This window comes from Elaeis guineensis, chromosome 4 (genome assembly GCF_000442705.2).
Source record: "Elaeis guineensis isolate ETL-2024a chromosome 4, EG11, whole genome shotgun sequence".
In the NCBI taxonomy this organism is placed as follows: domain Eukaryota; kingdom Viridiplantae; phylum Streptophyta; class Magnoliopsida; order Arecales; family Arecaceae; genus Elaeis; species Elaeis guineensis.
In genome coordinates, this window is record NC_025996.2 from 10,717,298 (window position 1) to 10,738,541 (window position 21,244).

At 35.4% G+C, this 21,244-nt stretch overlaps 1 protein-coding gene across 1 annotated transcript in view; it reads right to left on the minus strand.

Moving 5' to 3' along the window:
- Positions 1–3,643: 3,643 nt before the first annotated feature.
- Positions 3,644–21,244, minus strand: part of LOC105043938 (uncharacterized) — a 26,399-nt gene continuing 8,798 nt past the window's right edge. Inside the window, 6 exon segments of the mRNA XM_073256010.1 lie at positions 3,644–3,684; positions 3,802–3,841; positions 3,843–3,878; positions 3,998–4,071; positions 4,326–4,401; positions 4,527–4,604. Of these exon segments, the coding sequence (XP_073112111.1) occupies positions 3,644–3,684; positions 3,802–3,841; positions 3,843–3,878; positions 3,998–4,071; positions 4,326–4,401; positions 4,527–4,604 (345 nt within the window).

The window sequence follows — 21,244 nt, forward strand, 5'->3', positions numbered from 1 at the left end:
TGTCTGTAATAAGTCTATAGATCCATACTGAAATGATCTTAGACTTCATCCGATTCTCCATAAAGATCCACTACTCTCTATCATTTAGTTTTTTAATTGAAAGAAATCTCTGTAATGAATTAGAAATATGAATTATAGCATCCGAATCAATCCACCAAGTATTAGAAGGAACATCAATGAATTAATTTTGAAACAAACTAGTGATAAGAAAATATCCTTCTTTTCGAATCATTTCCTTTTTTTCTCACAATCCTTCTTGATATGTCCCTCCTTGTTACAGAAGAAATATTTTAATTTGTGAAAACTTTTCTTTGGTGAATTGCTGAATCCTTTATTTCTTCACCTTCTTTCTTTTAGGATGCTCCTATGAAATCACGTGAACAATTGGGACCCGTTCCTGTTTTAATCTCTCTTCCTCTTATACACACTGGGAGATAGTTCATTCATTGACCATGATTTTTGTGTGTTATAATAAATTTTAAATTAGATAAACTAGGATGGAAGAAAATTGAGAACAAATTGGATAAAAAAAATTTTCAGATACTGTCATTCCTAAGTCATTCAATTTTCTAGCTATATCATGCATTTCTATAATATGCTAGCTATATCATGCATTTCTATAATATGCTTTCACATTCAAAAAATCTATCATATTTCATAGAGGTTAACTTGTTCATTAGGGTACCAGCTAAGGCTTTACTATTTTAGTAAATTATTATTCTACAGAAGAAAGATACGTTGAGGTCAATTTGTTATCAAAAACATATCCCCTAATATCTCTCACTATAGAACTTTTAATAATCATGAGAGATAATCTGTTAGAATGCTCCCATTTTTCATACAATTCTTTATGATTAGGAGAATTAGTGGGAGTAAGTGGATCAGGCAGAGGCTTACGAAGGACCAAATCTAGGTCTAGACATCCTAGAACAATAAGAAGCTATTCGTGCCAATCAGGATAATTAGATCTATTCAGTATAGAAATGTTAGATAGATGCGATGAGAGTGAAGCAGAGATCATAGCTGTAAATAAAAGAATATGCTCACAATTACGATCATGATGCAAATTTTATAATATAATTTGTTAATAATACTTATTATACAACTATAAAACACATTTAGATAAGAATCATAGCATATAACAAGTGTCGTAACTAATTTAATCACAAATGTAAATATAACAAATGATGCCAAAACACGCACTACATAATTTTCATAACCAACAATAATATGAAATATATAAGCAAGAGTGATAATTATGACATAGACATATAATTTATATTTAAACTGTGATCCATCATATTAGTTATATTTCAACGGGTTAACCAACTATGATGATAAAAATCCAAGGTTATTTTCACCTTTGGATGTAGAACTCCATGTCTTCATGTAATTCAAGTTAGTTAATCTATTGCTATTAATTTTGTCTCCGATTACAGTCATGTTTGGGTCAACTGTAACAGATACACCTTTATGCAATTCTAAATCTATAATGAGAGAGAAAACCATTAGCTCTTATGACTCATCTACGTAATATCCATAGAGTGCTCCGAGCCCTTTGGGGCTACGCGAAAATACCTTTGAACAATGCAATAGTAAGCGAAATTAACAAATAAATAATATATAAATTATTTAAATATTCAATCATTATGAAGAACTAGATCAAAATATTTTTCAAGCCATCATAAGTCAACGGTTTAAAAATTGCTCAAATTAGATGAAAAAGGAGCACGTTATAGCGATTTTATCAAAAACCTTAATAATAGATGCTTAATTGTAAACCGCTGACAAATAGGGATTTTTCTATAAAATAGTTATTTTAAAAATAAGTTCGTAAAAAATATAGGGACCTATCTGTAATAACTATTCTTTAGGGGTTATCTGCAAAAGAGTTTGAAAATTTCAGATCGAAATCGAGTTTGGGTCTGATCCGAAACTTTAATGGATAAAAACCCGAAAAACGAAACCCGATATGCCTTAATGGGTTGAAGCAAAACATAATGGGTTCGAATCTAGATCCGTTTGGATCCAGACCCGATACCCTTTCTTCTTCCTCTTCCCGCATGGGCCGTTTCTCCCGCATGCCACAGGCGGCCGAACGGCCGCCCCTAGCCACTCCGATCGCCGGAGAAGTCAGGAGAGAGGGCGACGGAAGACTCACCACCGCTCCCACCGCCTCAGCAAAAGCGGCGATTCCCGCGGCCAATCCAAAACACCACATGCGGTGGTGGATCCCTGCCGCCGTCGGGGGCTTGAACTCCCCCCGATCCGTTGTAGCGTCCCACCACCGTCGTCGGTATGGCAATGGCTGTGGCCGATGTGCCGTTCACCGGACGGCGTGGGTCGACCTATGCGGCCGGCCCCAAACTTTTTATTTTATTTTATTTTATTTTAAAAAATAATAAAACTTTAATTTAATTTTTTTAACTTTTTATTTAATTCAAAAAATTTAAAAATTATGATTTTAATATTTCAAAAATAAGCTATAAATTTATCAAAAAATTATCAAAAATTTTTACATAAATACGAAACATGAAATCAGAGCTCTGATACCACGTGATAGATAATTTTAAAACTATTATGTCGGATCATGCTCTTACGTTAATGCAAAAAATAAAATCATAAATAAATCATATCTTGTGCCATCGTGTATCCAATACGATGATCCCATAGTCCGCAGGATGTACGATCTTTTTTTATGAGATGTCTGATCTTCTCTCTCCTCATCCTCCTCCTTAACGTGGATGATTGATGAAAATCGTTCACATCCTTCTAAGAGTTGGAGAAAATGATTAAATCACCTCTATTTATATCTGTACTTATCTTATCCCATCAAAAGACTAACTCTTAATTAGAATTGAACTCCAATTCAGATTTAATTAGAAATAGAACTCTTTAATTAATTAAACTTACTGTAATTGATTCAAGATATGTGGTTAATTCAATGTGTTCCATCTGTCTAGAAAATAATTAGACCATATATTAAGAATTAAATCTAACATTCCACTGGTAACAAGCTAGTTATAAAGCTTATATGGAAAAGGGGCATCGGTGCAACCACACACAATGCTAAAAACCGCAATAAGCATCTCGATGATCGATGTTCGGTTTCCAGAGCCACGCAGATGGATGGCGGATCTCCAAGGCAACGAGACTTTCCTTTCGCGGGAGAAATGGTCAAAAGTATGTCAAAAGTTGCGGGCTTTGCGCAACAATACTTTTAAACATCATTTAACAGATTCTGGAAAGGTGCTAAGAAGGGGAATGCTGACCTGTTTCGCGATTAAAAAGTTGATGCACTATAAAAAGCATTTGCCTAAAAGAACAATATTGGATAGTATAAGTGGATCTTCCGTGTGGAGTCTAGAAGACGGTGCTTTTTTCTTTTAAAAGACATAAGAATCTGAGGTTCGTCTTTACACAAATGTGCACCAGGAGTATAACTACATCCATCTTGTGGATTAGAAACACAACTGCATCCTCGGGTACTTAATTGAACAATTCCCTGTCATTTTGCAAGTATCAGACCAGAAAATAATAATCTGTAGCAATAAATTTAAAGGAACCCAAACAAATCAACATCAACGACACGTAGAAAGGGCAGATATAAATGAAAAGGAGAAAGGAGAAAAAAGAACCTACGTTACTGGTCAATTGTTTCAGTTTTTATCAGCTGTTGTGTCCCGAGAAACAACGTACCAATTAACCATTCAGTTATGAACATGAAGACATTTTGTAACGTGTGTATCATTCTATAAATTTGCTGTTCTTTTACAAGAACAAATTACCACGGTAATTACCAAAATGGCGTATGATTGATACCAAGACCATTGCAGGTGAGTAAATAGTATCATTCCTTTGAACCTGGTAAGATATTCCTGAATTAAGGAAAAGTAACCATCAGATCCAGAAAGTGTACCGATCCTGAATAAGGAAAAATAATAAAAGTTAGCACAAATCAATTATCCATATCATCATTATTGCTTGTGATTCTTACTCTTAAAGTATATCCATTGATCTCGTAAGCGCCAGATATATCATACTCAAGTCGCTTTGCTGGATCACTTGGAACTGCAGACAATAAATTTTAATCATAATTTCCTACGTGATTTTGTAGCACCATAGTATTTCTTAAACTGATCTAACATTCTGAGTGTATGTAATCCCGCCAGCCAAAGAAAGAGAAGATCGCCAAGTCATTAAATGTATTAACAAGCCAGCCTTGATCCTGAAATATATGCCCTGTACCACCACCCTCCGGATATGATTTTACAATTTCCAAGGCATTCTCCATCAAAAGAGAGGGAAATGACATTAGAAATTACCCTTGTAAGCTTCATTTATCACCTGAAAATTTGCCGTGACAAAACTATTGCCTTTGTTCTTGTCAGGGTGCCACTTCTAGTCATGGATAGAATATAAAATGCTGGGATAATTCTCCTCAGTATTTCCATAATAAGATGTTTTAAAGCAAATGAAAAAAAAAAAAAAAAAAACCTTAAATAAAAAGCTTACAGATGACTCACTAGTGCAAGTTTTCGATAATTCAATCTAATAGTCTCATCTGTTGCGTCATAATCAACCTCCAGAACTTTGTAGTAGTCCTGAAATTAAAACACCATATCCAATCAGAGTTTGATAAGGAATAAGACAAGTTGGTCTGATATACGCAGTGCTGCAAGTACAAGGTACCATGTCTATCATAACTTTGAATAATCCGTTGATTTCCAAAATGTGTGATCTGTCTATCTCCTCAAACCAACATACAAATCATAACATGCTTAACTTAAACATGATAAAATTGTCTTTAAGATGTTTGCATTAAGATACTTATGGCCTTTCAGCATTTGCATTCTTTTTTCATCAGAGCCAACAGAAACAAATCAAATATACAACTTTGTTCACTCCACCCCCAAAAGGGAAATAAAGAAGCACACTTCCTCCTCATTAGTTGGTAACAAAATTAATATAAGTACATATTGAGACCCAACAAAATCAACTTATTTTAGATTATACAGGAGATTGACATTAGAAATAATCAATATTCAATCCAAGAAGAAAATAATCAAAAGCTTCCCTGAGATATAAGAAAATTTTGTCCTTCAAGAAGCTAAATGCTTATGCGCTATATCTGGGAGGTGAAATTGGGCTTGCTTAAAGCAGGCAACCTCTGATTCTCCTATTCAGCTCGTATATTAAACCTCTGATCATGAATATTCAGTTATTGATGACCGTTCCATCTACCAACTTACAGCTTATTGCAGCCAACCAAAAGGATTTTCCCCTCACTTTCAACTTCTCCAGGAGTTTCTTATCTCCTGCACCTCAAAAAATTAATTATTTACTCCTAGAAAAGGGATTTGGCATATTCATGGTCCTGATAGCTTTAGGCAGCTTATTTGCATCCAAGTGTTTTGGCACTGACATTGGGCAATTTTTGATAGATAATAGTTCTGATTTTTGGCAATTCTTTGGCCTATTAAACAGATCTTTCCTATTTTGGCCTTGATGGGTCTTCGTTACAGGATTTAAGCTCCTGTTAGATAATTTCTTGAATGAACTTAAGCTCTCTTTTCTTTGTTTCACTAGCATTTCAAGCTATTTTGCTTGACTACTAGACTTTCATCCTCCATGAACAATAAAATCCCTCAATGAACCTAAGCATCTTCTATTAAGCCTTATATCAACCACAAATTAGGTCTAATTTTTCCCTTACTTATGGTTTAGGTCTTCTTTTATTGGCTTTTTGTATGCATTGGTTTCATCCATAACAGCCATCTCTAGATGTTGTCATTCTTTCGATGATTGTTCATCTCTGACAATCTTTCTAGACAACCACTTGCCCCATATTATCTAGAAAGTTGCACAACCTGATGTTGATTCTTGGGTCAGCTTCATCTAGACATGGGCGTCGGGTCAGACCGCCAATTACATGGCTCGGCCAAGCACGAATTGGGCCGTGCCTGGCATGGCCCACTTACTACAGTAACGAGCCGTGCCAAGCACAACACATATAAGGGGGCTGGACTGGATTGAAGGTTTTGTGACCTGCGGCCCAGGCCCAGCATAGCCCATGAGGGCCTGGGCTGGCCCGACCCATGAGCCAGGCACGGCTTGGCCCTTATGCCAACTCGGCCCCCTTAAGATGGCACGGCCCGTTGATATCCGTTATGGGCTCCTGGTTGTGGTCCTCGTGTGAAACCAGATTTTCATTATGTTTCTAAATCATTTAGTCTTTTTAATAATTCTAAGAAATAAATTTTTTCATGCTTTTAATTTTGAAAAATTCATCATTCATTGATTTTTTTTTTTAAATTTTAACATGCATTAATATTATGAATATTAATGGATTGAAGATACAATTTTCTTATTTTATATCTCCTATCTTTCATATACTTTTATTAATTAATATTTTTTTATTTTTATATTTTAAAAATTTTAAAAAATAGGCCTGTTAGGCCCATCGGGCCCGCCGGCCTAATGGGCCAACAGGCCGTGCCTAACACAGCCCGCCACCCCTGGGCCTAGGATCATGCAGGCCAGGGGTTTTGTTTAAACGGGCCATGCCTGGCACGGCCTGTTAAACCTTCGGCCCACTGGGCCTAGGTTGTGCTGTGCCAGGCATGGCCCATTGCCCATCTTTAGCTTCATCCTTTCAAGCATATGTTTCTATATTTCTAGCTAGTCTACTTTTAAGCTTCAATACTACCTTTTGTAACCGCCACTCTAGTAATTGTCTTTTGCTTTTCATTTTAAGATTTCCATGAAGTTCCGTGGAATGAAGCAATCAAGCATATGTTTCTACTGTCTTATTTTCAATTTTCTCTACAATCAACTGATGTCCGTTTCCTCCCTAAGATCTTTCTTTAGTAGTTACATGCTTATATTACTCATCAAGTTGGTCTTCATATTTATACCCAGAATTTTGACTCCAGTCAACTTTTCACTTGCGAACAATCCACTTTCTAAATTCTCTGCTTCAAGCACCTAGCACCTTGTGTGGTTGTTTAGTCATGACTTTTGACTTTCAAGCTCTCAATCCTTCTCAGCACATCCTTACTCTTCTACTGGAAGCTGTATATTGTTGCTGCAATCTTCATTTTTGTGCTTCTTCATTAGTCAACTTTGCCCTCAGCATTCTGTATTGAAAAATCTGCATCTGCAACTTTTGTTTCCATAGCACTCCTGCAGCTTGAAGACCAGTTATTTATGGTAATATGTGCGTCAACCTCTCACACCATGGTTTACTACTAATATCATGATATTTTGAGAATATGGCATGTAAATTAGCTTCCTTCAGCAAAGCATTTAGTCCTAATCTTTCCTTCAACAATGCCTTCCAATCCACTATATTAATCATCTATCATATGGAATAAATATAGGAATGAATTTCCCTAATATTTTCTTTTATTTTTTAAAAGAAAAGGAATCAATATTTTTGAAGAAAGTTATAGGTCATAGACAATGTGATGTAGGATGATATTGTGAGAATTTATATGTACATCTCAAATTTGAAGATGTGTCCTAGATTATGTGAAAAATATCAAGCCATAGTTCCTTAAATGGAAATATAAGGCATAGGCAAGTGCATCACTAAACAAAGACAATTGCTCGGCCCAATTAAAGAATGCTTCACAATGGAGAGAGAAATAGAAGATCAGAAAGTCACAATATGCAAATGTTCTGAATAAAAGCAGCAATATACATTATCAAATTCCTATTAACCAGCCAACCATGGTCTACCGTGCCATACCGGTCCGGTTGCTGTTTCATACCGTATCGATACATAGTATGCCGTCTCGTACCATAGCGAACCATATATCAACATTGTAATAGGATGGTGCTGATACGGGGTTTGGTATCAAGACGGCGAATCTTGCAATCAATGTTTTCATTTTGCATCTCTTAACATGGTTAGGAGTCCACTTGAATTCCAATGTGGTGCAAAAAATAGAAAGAAGGGGAGAAATCAACCAGTCACCTGCTTTTAGTAGCTTCATGAGGATCAGCTACTACCCCAAACCACCCGGAAAAAAAGGAAAAGGAAACAGCCAATATAGTCTTTTCAGATAAGGAAACCAACTGTCTTCTCTTCTTTAAGAATATTGCACAATCTTCTAGCAGTGTTTATGTGGAGTCATTTATAACTATTACCCATATTCATCTGATGTGGGCAGTCAAAAAAATTTGTGGGCCATTAGCTAATTTTTGATTCAAATAATGAATCAAAAATAATTTCTCATGTCCACTTTATAGGAATTAAGACAACATCAGTCAAAGCCCTAAGACACTGCAATCATCTCATAACAAAAAACTTGAGTCCCAAAATTCCAGCTCATGACCCTTGGTTCTCAATGCACGACGTTTAACAATATTTCCATAAACTGTACCAAGTAAGAGGAGAACAGCTTTGATAGACAGGAATTAACTTGAGAAAAAGATCGTCTGAGTTTAATTATCTTCTTTCTTGACTACAGAATGATTTGTTAAACCATAAGACAAATGGTGTAGGTCTTCTGTTGCATGGAATTGTATCAGCACCGTGATATTTAAAACCAATAGAAAAGAAAATGAGATGCAGCCATGAGAATAACCTCATACGAGCAACTCATGAACAGAGATTCTGATAAGGCAATACACACATTCATGCCCTTCTATCTGACCAAGATAACAAACACATCTTGGCTATCTACCCTTCTTTAATTGCAAACTTACAGATTCACTAGAAATAATTACTCCTGCATCTATTGTCAATGACCATATAACAATTTTTCCCTTAAAACAACCCCTCAGCCAAAGAGCCCTTGAGTCCAATATGAAGTGCATGTTGCCAAATTCTAATCGACTGATAAGTATGCTCCAAAACCGGCATTCCTCTTCATCATTCGTCAATATGTCCAACCATTCATCCTCTTGGTTGTCCTCTTTCTCTTACTCATCCAGATGTAACCACTTAGTAGCAGGATATTTGTTGGCAAAGAATTCCATCTCCCAACAAAGGAAAACATTCTGACCTTTTTCTTTCCTTTCCTCTCTTGGAAGTTGGAACTATTTATTATACTGACCTAAGGTATGCTGAACCGGTACTACTGGCCATATCGGCTGGCCGACGGTATGGTTCGGTACGGTTTCATACTGTACCGAACTGACAAAGACAAGCAGATCCGAACCGGAAGAAGAAAAAGAGAGAAAGAGAGAGAAATAGAGAGAGAGAAGGAGGAAGAAAGAAAAAGAGGGAGGAGAAGGAGCCGGCGGTGCCGCCGGATGGCCTCCGATTGGCCGCCGTGGCCGTCGAAGGGCGCAGTCCACGTGCGCGGTGCCGCAAGCGGGAAACAGGGGCGTCACCCCTGTTTTGCGAGTTTTTTTAGAAAAGATAGTTTTAAGTGAAGCCGGCAAATAGTTTGCCGGCTTCATGATTTTTGTTTTTTTTAAAAAAAATCTCTTAAGTCGGCAACCCAGTTGCCGACTTCATGAGTTTAAAATAAAAAAAAAATTCAAAACAGACAACCGTCTGTTTCGAAAAAGAAGAAGGGGGCGGAGCCGCGGAGGGGCTTCGCTTGCTCGACCACCCTTAGGCCATCGGCGTCGGCTTGCCGACCACCGGGGGCCTCACGACGGAGGTACCGTCCGTCCGGTAGGTCCCTCTTCCCCCCAAGTGCTCTCTTTCTCTTTTTCTTATTCTCTTGAAAGTCCTATCGGATGATACGGGGCTCGAAAGCCCTTCGGCGACCGTAGCCGGCCACCGCCGGCCTCCGACGGCTCCCACCTCCCTCTCTCTCTTTCTCACTTTTTTTTTCCTTCTGTACCGCCGGTGTACCAAATTTACCGACCGAATCGTGTCAGTTTTCCGCCGATCCGGTATGATACGAGATATACCGGCCGATTCGGCACAGTATGGCAAATGCTGCTGACCTCTATGCCTTGTCCATGGTCAAGAATAGGAGGCTTCTAAAGGCTCCCAACAATTACTAGCAAAACTTGGATTCACTTTTCACCTTTCCTCCTTAACTCAAGTAATCAGTGATATGTTTCATCCACAGCCTAAAACCAGCTGTACCAACTCATGCACAAGCCTGTGAACTAGCATAAAATATTCACCGCCATCGTATTGCTGAATTCATAAGCATCATCTTTCAAAAATGGCTTGAAAACCAGCTGCTTAACACCCTCAATATTTTGGTGCAAACTATGAAACTTTATGATGGAAGTTAAGTCCATTGGCTAGAATAAACTCTCCGAAAGAGCGTGCAACTCAACCAAATGTAAACAGCATTTATTTGCTAGATAGTTGATCTACTCTACATCGCTGAATCAAATCCAATCAATGAATCTAAGAAATAGTGAGAAATCTCAATCTCTTTGAGTTTTTCTCTTAATATGAAGATCTAGGATTTGAATTGATATCTTTTTATTGATTCTTCCTAAAGATTTTATTTTAATTGGAATTTGGTTATTCATGATGTACGATGATCCTTGTTAGGCATCTATTGCTGAATGGTTAAAGCGCTCAACTCATAATTGTTAAATTTGAAGGTTTTCAACTCCCGTTGAATGCATGTCAATGGGAATGTTCAATAAGCATACTGGAATTGGCTCTGTATTAATGGAATCTCATCATCAATATATAAGGAGTTGACATAAGATATAGTAAGAACTAGAATTCTTGTTGATACTGAAATTCATAGGGAAGACAATGGATTTATGGATAGAATCATATATTCAGTATTTTTTTTAAAAAAGTATTCAATTATTGGAAAATAATCAATATACTTCTAATTCGAATCAAGATCAACCAGGAGAGAAATAAAGCATTTGGTCGAACACTTCTCTCATGTCAATGTAATAATTATGAATAGTCATCGACTCCCATAAAAGGGTAGATATATGGGATCCATTCCTAGGACAAACAATGCATTACAGGACATATGATCATTACACTTTAACCAAGCTATTCTATTCTACCTCTTATATAGATAGAATTACAAGAACTTAAAACCAAATAATTAATAACACAACAATAAATTTCTACAAAATCTCTATCCTAAGCACATGCATGGAGCCATAAACAGTCTAGTGAAATCCAGTCCACAAAATAATTTGATCTATGGACAGCATCATTTGAGTAAAGGTCATAATGCCAGAAGACTCATCACCATAAAGGGGGTCGTAAGCACCTATATTGTAAAATCAATTTTCAACTAAATGAAAAAGACATATCTGTTAGATTGTAATGATAGAACTGACCCCAATTGAAATGCATACATTTGTCTCGTACACTATGAGGATGGTGAGAAGAGATATATTTTACATCTTAGAAAGGCTACAATTGGAGATACTATTGTTTCTACTACAGAAATTCTTACATCAATCAAACATGACCTACCTATGAGAATTATTGATTTAATTTCAATAGATATGTGCAGCCACCCATATTAACATTACATCAGCAAAGAGCTTTCACAATTGATGCTAATAAAGAATAATCAGTTCTTCATCCAATCAACAAAATAAGGTAAATATGTTCTTATGAAAAGAGTAATTCATATGAAAATAATTGTCTAGCATACCAACTTTATATCTAGGATTTCTGAAATACAGATTCCATTCTCCTTTACTTTCAAAAACCCATATACTGATGTCTGAGAACATTGAAGCCACTAATTATCTGTGCATTACCATATACTTGAAGCCACTAATTATCTGTTATCAATATATCTACCCGCATTTTTTTCTCCAAGAAATGTATCAACCGACGCACCTATAGAAACCTGATGTTTTTTATCAACAGTTTGTAGAACAGGCTTGCAGTCTTTTAGATGTCACAAAGCCAATAGCATGTTATTCCATTCGTTGCATATGCCAATCGGCTTAATATTTGATCATTTCACTTGACTTGGATTTCTCTTATCTTCTAAATAAAATGTAAATAGTGTAAGGGCATCTCATTAGGTTGTTCCATGACCTCACCAATCCATCCATATTTAATAGTGTTTTGTGATGGATTCATGCTGTTCAAGTATCCTAGTTAACTTAGCTTGAACCAACTGAGAAGGTGACTTTTTCTGGGAGGGGGGTTGAAAACACATTTAACATTGATGGATGTTGTGAGAAAAGATTTTGGAAAACAGATTTTTTTTTAAAGGGAATTAATAACAATGATAATAAAGCCAATCCAAAATAGTTTGGACAAGCCTTGTTCTGCATGCTTATGGCCAAGAGTTTAAGACAACTAAGAGGCTTCCAGATCCTCCTATCGTCATGCGAAGCATTGATCACCTAATATATAATTTGAGCCATCTATGAAGATGTGCTTCACCAAATGACCTACCATTGAAGAAACCACCAAAGCCATGAAACTTGAACAAAGCTTCTCTTCTACAATTCTTGACTAATCTTTGGTGGTCAAGTTCACATGCCTGGATGTCATAAATCCGATCATCCTTCAGATCAATCAACTTAGGTCCACAAGTACAGGTGTACATGTTTTCTCAGGCCAGCCTTATCATAAATCCAACATCTCTCCAGAATAACATATGAAGCTTGTCAAAATACATCAGACTAAACCTTTTCTTCTAGTAGATTGCTGATGTAGGAAGCACATGTCAAAATACATTAGTCTAAACTGCCTATTTGGTATGTAATATACATAACTCAAAGTTTCAACAATGGGTTTAGCTCTTATTACCAGATGACAACAAAAGGTGCCATGTGCTACCTGATGGAATAACATATTCCCTCTGCAATCACGTTACCATAGCAACATTATTAATGTAATACATCAAATGCCACCTAGATTTTTTATTTTTAGTGAATCAAAAAATAAAAATCAAACCAACTGGCAAACAAAATATCTAACAATGAAAGAGAAAGATGTTTTCTAGAATTTCATAATGTTGATCATGATTGCCACACCATCAAACTATGCACATTATCCACTTTCAACTATGATGCTCTTGATGCACCCATCAACGGTAGCTAATATATAGATTGGGTCAACTTGGATGCAGATAGGATTGAAAATCTATCAATTTAAATCTTTTTTTTGGTGATAATAGTTTATTAGGATCCATGTAACTCATTCAATAAATAGATTGAATTGATTTAAATGAATTGAATAAATATTAAACAGATTAAGTAGATCTTGGAAGGAATCAAACCGATCAGATTATGACTTAACCTAATGGGCCACCATTGAAAAAGAGATTGAAAAGTACTCCAAAGAGATTGGAAAGCACTCCAAATAAAAGTAATCCTCCCCTCACCTTCATTAAAATGCAAGCTAAAAGAATTAATGCAGCCATGTCTGGATTTTGTTGTTGTAACGATCATCTTTCCAAAATCTACAAACGAGTATCTCTTGAGAAGCAAAAACAACAACTTGATTAGAAAAGTAATAAAGATTAACTTTCTTATATCTATGCCCACTCAACATCTAACTAGAATCTAGTACTCCACCAATATTGATCCATTGCATGAGGCCAATTAATCAGTAGTGGTACTTGTTGGATTCTTAGCATGAGATCTCCTCTATTCAATTAATTCCTTTCTCCTAATTTGTTTTTCTGATGTTGCATGTGTAATTGTGATTAAAGGCCAAGCTAAATCTGACAAATTACTTTAAGATGAAGTCCATGTAGAACTTTTTTTCTTTATTATACATAATAGAGATGACTGCTAAAATATAAGGTCAATAGCATGCTGAATTGGAGCAATTGTAGTTTGTTGCAAACCATCCAATTAGGATGGCTAAAATTGGTCAAACTCAAGAGTGTCTCTTTATATATATATATATATATATATATATATATATATATATATATATATATTATATATATATATATATATATATATATATATATATATATATAAAGCCAACTAACAATATGCATCAAATTGGTGATAGGACATTTCCTCTTATTTTGCCTTTATTGCTCTTGGTCCATAAAATTGCATGCCAAAGACTTATCATTTTGTTTCTTATCCATGGTTTAGCTCATCATCAACCCTTGAAAAGAAAATGGCAACTTTTGAGTTTATTGCACTTTCTCACTAAGACATTACACTACAAGAAATGTCACTTTTTGTGACGAATTTATTTATGACGAAAATATAATTCATGACAAATAAGGATATTTACGACGAAAATCAAAATTTATCACTAATAATTATTTATTTACGATCAAAATAATTTTTCATCGTAAATATCTTCATATTTGTAATGAAAATAAATTTTCATCATAAATACATATTATTTACGATAAAATTAATTATCATAAATAATAAAATATTTATTTTAATTTTAAATTTTTAAATATTAGCGACGAACATAGTTTCATCATAAATAATTAAAGTATTTACAATAAAAATTAAATTTTTATCGTAAATACATATTATTTATAATAAAAAATTTTATCACTAATATTTAAAAAAATAAAAAAATTTAAAAATTTAACAATTAAAGATTATTTATGACAAAAATATTACGTCATAAATAATAGAGTATTGGCGACAAAACCTAAATTTTTATCATAAATAATATATATTTACAATGAAAATTTTTCGTTGCTAATATGTGAAAAAATAAAAAATTTAAAAAATTTAAAAATTATAGATTATTTACGATAAAAATATTACGTCACAAATATAGGAGTATTCACGACAAAAAATTATTTTTTTGAGTATTTACAATAAAAAATTTTCATCACTAATATTTGAAGAAAAATAAAAAATTTAAAAATTATAGATTATTTATGATGAAAATATTACATCGTAAATAATAGATTATTGACAATGAAATCTAAATTTTTATCATAAATATATTTTATTTATGATGAAATTTTTTCATCGCTAATATGTAAAAAAAATAAAAAATTTTAAAAATTTAAAAATTATAGATTATTAGTGATGAAAATATTACATCACAAATACCGAAGTATTCACAATGAAAAGTTATTTTCTATCACATATACTCAAGTATTTATGATGAAAAATTTTGGTCACTAATATTTGAAAGAAAATAAAAAAATTTAAAAATTTAAAAATTATAGATTATTTATGATAAAAATATTACGTCGTAAATGATGGATTATTGATGATAAAAACTAAATTTTTATCGTAAATATGTTTTATTCACGATGAAAATTTTTCATCACTAATATGTGCAAAAAATTAAAAAAATTTAAAAATTTAAAAATTATAGATTATTTGTAACAAAAATATTACGTCATAAATAATAAATATTTATGATGAAAAATATATTTTTCATCATAAATACCCTAGTATTTACGACGTAATATTTTTATCGCTAATACATAAAAAAATAATTATAAATTTAAAAATTATAAATTATATATGATGAAAATTTAACATCATCAATAATCGAATATTGACGACAAAAAAATAATTTTTATCACAAATACTCTATTATTTATGATGAAAAATTTTTATCACTAATAAATAAGAAAAAATAAAAAAATTTAAAAATTACAAATTATTTATCATAAAAATTTAATTTTATTGTAAATAAAATATATTTATGATGAAAAATCTATTTCCATCGAAAATAATGCACTATTTATGATGAAAAATTTCTATCACTAATATTTGAAAAAAATAAAAATTTTAAAAATTCATAAATTACAGATTATTAGCGATAAAAAATTTTTTATTGAAGGATGTTTAGATATATTATAGTAAATTTTTTTATATTTATAAAAATAAATATTAGATAATTTTAAAAAATAATATGTGTACAAAAAAAGTACGTAGAATATTAAGATATCCTTGATCCTCAATCTTTATAAAGCTCGATCTGTAGCATCTTGAACCAATCTAAAATCAATTCTTGGAAGATGGATCAAGAGAAAGATGGTTGGAAATTGAAGCTGAGGATGTCGTCATTCTTTTAGCTGCCCATTTGAATCTCGCCCAGATGATGTTTGATCTTTCGGACCTTTTGCTCGATGTCCTCTTCTCAATGAGATTTTGTGAGGCACGGAGAGTAGCCCAAGGTCGAATCTCTATTGGAGGAGATCGGAAAATGTTGGCATTATTCTTCATGCCTGGATCCTGATAGGATGGTGATTGTCGATCGATTAGGACAGAACGACATGCACCTCGAGGAAAATTCTTTGGAAGCAGTTTTGGTGGCTATACGGAGAGGGCACAGTTTGAGGAGCATGTTGCGGGGGTTGTCATTGCTTTATGGTTTGCTGTAAATGCTGAATGGTGTTGGTCAATGCTTGGACCTATTGAATCAGATCATCGAATCGTTATGGTCCTTTATAATAGGTGGTGGTATAGATCCTTGAGGAGTAGATGCTTGCACTGCATCACTCATGCTTCATCGAGATGACTGTCGATGAGAAGCAGCAGAGTTGTTGCAAGTTTTTGTTCTTACCATAGTTCATCCATTTCATTACTAAAATATTTTAAAAAGTTGATATATTTACTACATCAGCTATATATATATATACACACACACATATATACATATATTATTGCATTATTGTGGCTAAGAGATGAATGAAAAATGAATGAAAGAAAATAATACGAGGAACAAGACTTGATCAAAAATTTTTTTAAATAAAAAATTATTTTTTATTAATTATTAGCAATGAAAAAAATTTTCATCGCTAATTATGTAATTAGCGATGAAATTAAAAATTTTCGTCGTCAATAATATTTTTTCGGAGCTGAATTTTTTCAGCAAAAATTTTTTTTGACGAAAATTATTAGCAACGAAAATTAATTTTTCATCGTAAATATTTTTTGTTTGAATTATTTGTGATGAAAATTGATTAGTAGTGATGAAACTTTACATCACTAATACCCCACGTCCCATCAACTCCTATCGGAAACCCATTTTTCTTCCTCGTCCCCCCCCGGCAGTCCGGCTTCTCCCCCTCTCGCGAGCTTCCTCCCCCCCGGCGTCCCGCATGCCTCCGGTTTCCTCCACCGCCGCCATCGCCGTTGAGGTGAGTCGACTTCATCTCTATTTTTTTTTGGGTGGGTTTCGGCCCGGGATGGGGGCGGGGAATGTCCCAAGGCCGGCGTGTCGAGGACGGCGCGCTTGGGTCGGGATGGCGGGCCACGGCCACGTGGGGCCTGCGGGCCGCGACAGCGATGGTGGGCTGGGATGGTGATGTGGGGCTGGGGCCGGCGAGCTAGAGCCGGAGCCGGCGACGTCGACTCTTCTTTTTTTTTTTTAGGATGGGTTCAGAACTGGGACGGTGATGGGGAATGACACGGGGCTGACGTGCTGCGGCCGACGTGCCTGGGTCGGGATGATAGGCCGCAGCCACATGGGGCCTGCATGTCGGGGCATGCTAGGGCCTGCATGCCGGGGCGTACCAGGGCCGGCGACAGCGAGCTAGGATGGGGTCGGGTCGCTGCTGTGCCAGAGCCTACGGGCCGGGCCGCCGGTAGTGGGCCAGGAAAGGGCCGGTGAGCCAGAGCCGGAGCCGGCAATGGTGAGCCAGGGCGCGGCTGTGCCAGGGACGACAGGCCAGGCATGCATGGCCTGCGGGTCGTGGGGCCTGCGGGCCGGGCACGCGTGGGTTTGGATGGGTCGAGCCTGGGTTGGGGTGGGTCGAGCCTGGATGGGGCCTGTCGGGCCAGGTCTGATCGGGCTACCGGGGGTTGGGTGGAGCCGGGTTGGGTCGGATCGGGCTGGGGTCAGGGAGGTGGAGCTGGGGCGGGGTGGGTCGGGCTGGGGCTGGTCGGGTGGAGCTGGGTCGAGTCCGATCGAGCTGGGGCGGGTCGGGCCGGGATGGGGTGGGTTGGGGATGGTAGGGTCCGGGCCAGGTCGGTTTCGGTTCGGGCCGAGATGGGGTTGGTTGGGCTAGGTCGGGTCGGGTTGGGTGGAGTCGGGTCGGGTCGGGTTTGGTCCGATCCGCATCGGGTCAGGCTAGGGCAGGTGGGGTTGGATGGGGCAGGTCAGATCAGATCTTCATGAGGATGAAATATGATGCTAAAATTATTATAATTATTATATATTATTTTTTAGTGTTACTGCTGAAGTTAGTTAATTATTTGACTAATTATTTTTTCACTAACACAATGACATTGCTGTTACTTGTTATAATTAAATTATTTTATGTGCTGTTTTGTATGCTGCTGAAATTATAAATAAAAAAAATATTTTTATTTGAAAAAAATTCTATTAAAATTTTTGATAAAAAAATTTCAATACGAAGTTATTCTTTTTTGATAAATTAGAAATCTATCTTCGAATGCACGTTCAAAGATGGTACTTAAATTACATTGAGCCGTAGATTTTTATTCAAATTTTGATCTTCATCGAGATTGAAATTTGAATGTTTCGTATTGTGACTTTTTGAAAAAAAAAAATAATATTATTGTTAATAGTTGATATTTTATTTCATTATGTGGTATTCAGTAGTTATATGTCCATTGTTCTCCGGATATACGGTGAATAGGGTGCATAGGCACCATATCCACATCATATACTTGGAGAACCATTGGGAGATGCTGTCAAAATTTTTATAAAAATGAGATAAAATATTCACTAATAACAATAATGAGATTATTACTTTTCTGAAAGGGATAGGGCCACACCTATTAGTAACGATTTGAAAAGGATAGGATCATGCACTTTTACTTCATAAAGGGATAGGGCTACACATTTTCTGTATTAATGTTCAGTCTGCATGTCTTTTTTAATATGTGTTATTTTGTATGAAGTGATCCGGATCTGGATTCGGATCGAAATTTTGGCTGAAATTCGAAATGCGATTCAGTTCAAAATTCGGATCGGGATTCTGAATACCATGAAACTTTTTTGATTGTTAATGATTTTGTGTTTATTGTTAGATGAATATCAACTAAAGTTGGATGAATACTAGAGAAATTTTTTTGCCTGAATACCGAAAAGGAGTTCGAGATTTCATCGAGTTTGCACGGCATAAGGCTGACAGTGCTAGTCGAATAAAGTATCCATGTAAGAGATGTGTCGATATGGTATATCATCACATAACACTTATTGAGGAGCATTTACTACAATATGGTATGGATAAGAAGTATACTTGTTGGACATGACATGGGGAGGATGATCCGAATGAGGTGGTGTGCGACGATGACGATACTGAAGATGATAGTGATGCTGATGGACCTGTCGAACATACGGGTATAGAAGAATTGTTACATGATTTACATCAAGGTGCTTGTTCGAATATACAGGTAAATACTGCTGCATCTGAAAGCAATTCTGATCATGAACATAATATCTAGCTTGAGGTAGAAGAGATCTCTGAACAGTTTGCAAAGCTTGTAAGGATATGCGAGAGCCACTTTATTCAAACTGTACAAAGTTTTCAAAGTTAGAGTTTTTGATAAAATTACTTCATATCAAAATCGTGAACCGATGGAGTCAGAAGTCATTTGATCAAATTTTAACATTGATTAAAATAGCTTTGCCCGATGGAGAGAGACTATCAAAATTATATTCTGAAGTAAAAATATACATATAGAAAATTGGACTTGGCTATACTCCTATATATGCCTGCAAAAATGACTGCATATTATTTTATAAGGATAACGAACAAGCAACTGAATGTCCGAATTGCGGTGAGCCAGATACAAAATCGATAATAGGAAAGGAAAGAAGATACCTCAAAAGATTTTGAGATATTTTCTATTGATTCCAAGACTTCAAAGATTGTATATGTCTACAAAGACAGCTGAAAAAATGAGATGGTATTATGAGCAGCGAATTTCGGAGGAGGACATACTTAGTCACCCGACCGACTCTTTAGTGTGGAAAGATTCGATGCAAATATCCGCACTTTGCGAGTGACCCACGCAATATCAGACTTGGTCTAGCGATAAATGGATTTAATCCCTTTGACAATATGAGTACCTCTTACAGTATGTGGCTTGTGATGCTAGTTGTATATAATGTGTCACTTTGAAAGTACATGAAAGAATCATTTATTTTTATGTCACTGTTGATTCCGAATCCAAAAGCATCAGGTAATGAAATTGATGTATATCTACGACTTTTGATTGATGATCTGAAGGAGTTATGAGAAAATGAGATTCAGACATATGATTCTGTGAGTCGAAGTAATTTTAAGTTGCATGTTTCGATATTATGGACTATAAATAATTTTTTAATATTTGAAAACTTATCTGGATAGAGCACCAAAGGATATCTGGCATGTCCAATATGCAACAGAGATGGAAAAAATATTTCATGGGTCGTCGGTGGTTTCTTCTTGCTAATCATTCTTGGAGGATCCGTTATAATTAATTCTTTGATGGTAAGTTCGATCGACGTTCGCCACCCAAGGAGTTAAGTGGATCAAAAATTTTAGAACAACTTGAAGTCATTGAAAATATCTGATTTGGAAAAATATCGGGTACTCACAAGTGGAAGCGTACTGAAGCTGAACTGAATGGGACGAAACGAAGCATCTTTTTTGAACTACCATATTGAAAGCAGCTACTACTTCATCATAATCTAGATGTAATGCAAATTGAAAAGAATATTTGTGATAATATCATCAGTATTGTCTTGAATATTTCAAAAAAAATAAAAGGTGGTATAAAAGCTCGTCTTGATCTGTAAAAAATGGGAATCCGATCGAAGTTGCTTTTAGTTCATCGAGGTGAGAGATTTTTATGCCATCTGCATGTTATTCGCTGTTTGGAGAGAAAAAGAAGAATTTCTGTGGATGGTTCAAAATCGTAAAGTTTCATGATGCATATGCTTCAAATATATCATGGTGTGTTGGGAATAATGACGGCAATATCTCTGGCATAAAAAATCATGATTTCATGTGATGATGCAATATTGCTTCCTGTGGTCATGTGTGGCTATTTGGATGGTGATGTAAAACCACATTGATTGAGCTGGGAGTGTTTTTCGAGAACTATATTACGAAAATTGAAGATTAACTTATTGAGAGATCAGAGAAGGATATCATACTCATTCTTTGTAATTAGAAAAAATTTTTCATCATTATTTTTTGATGTTATGGTGCATCTGGCTGTCCATCTTCCAAAAGAAGCTCTTTTAGTCGGACTGATATATTGTCGATAGATGTATCCTATGAAAGATAAAGAAGTTATACGTATTTTTGTCATATTAGTTATAAGATGTAAATATATTTTAAAATTAAAATTTATTTTTATTTGCAGATTCTTGTGCACCTTAAAAAAGTATGTGCACAATAAAGTAAGGCCTGAAGGTTCTATAGCGGAAGCATATGTAGCTATTGAG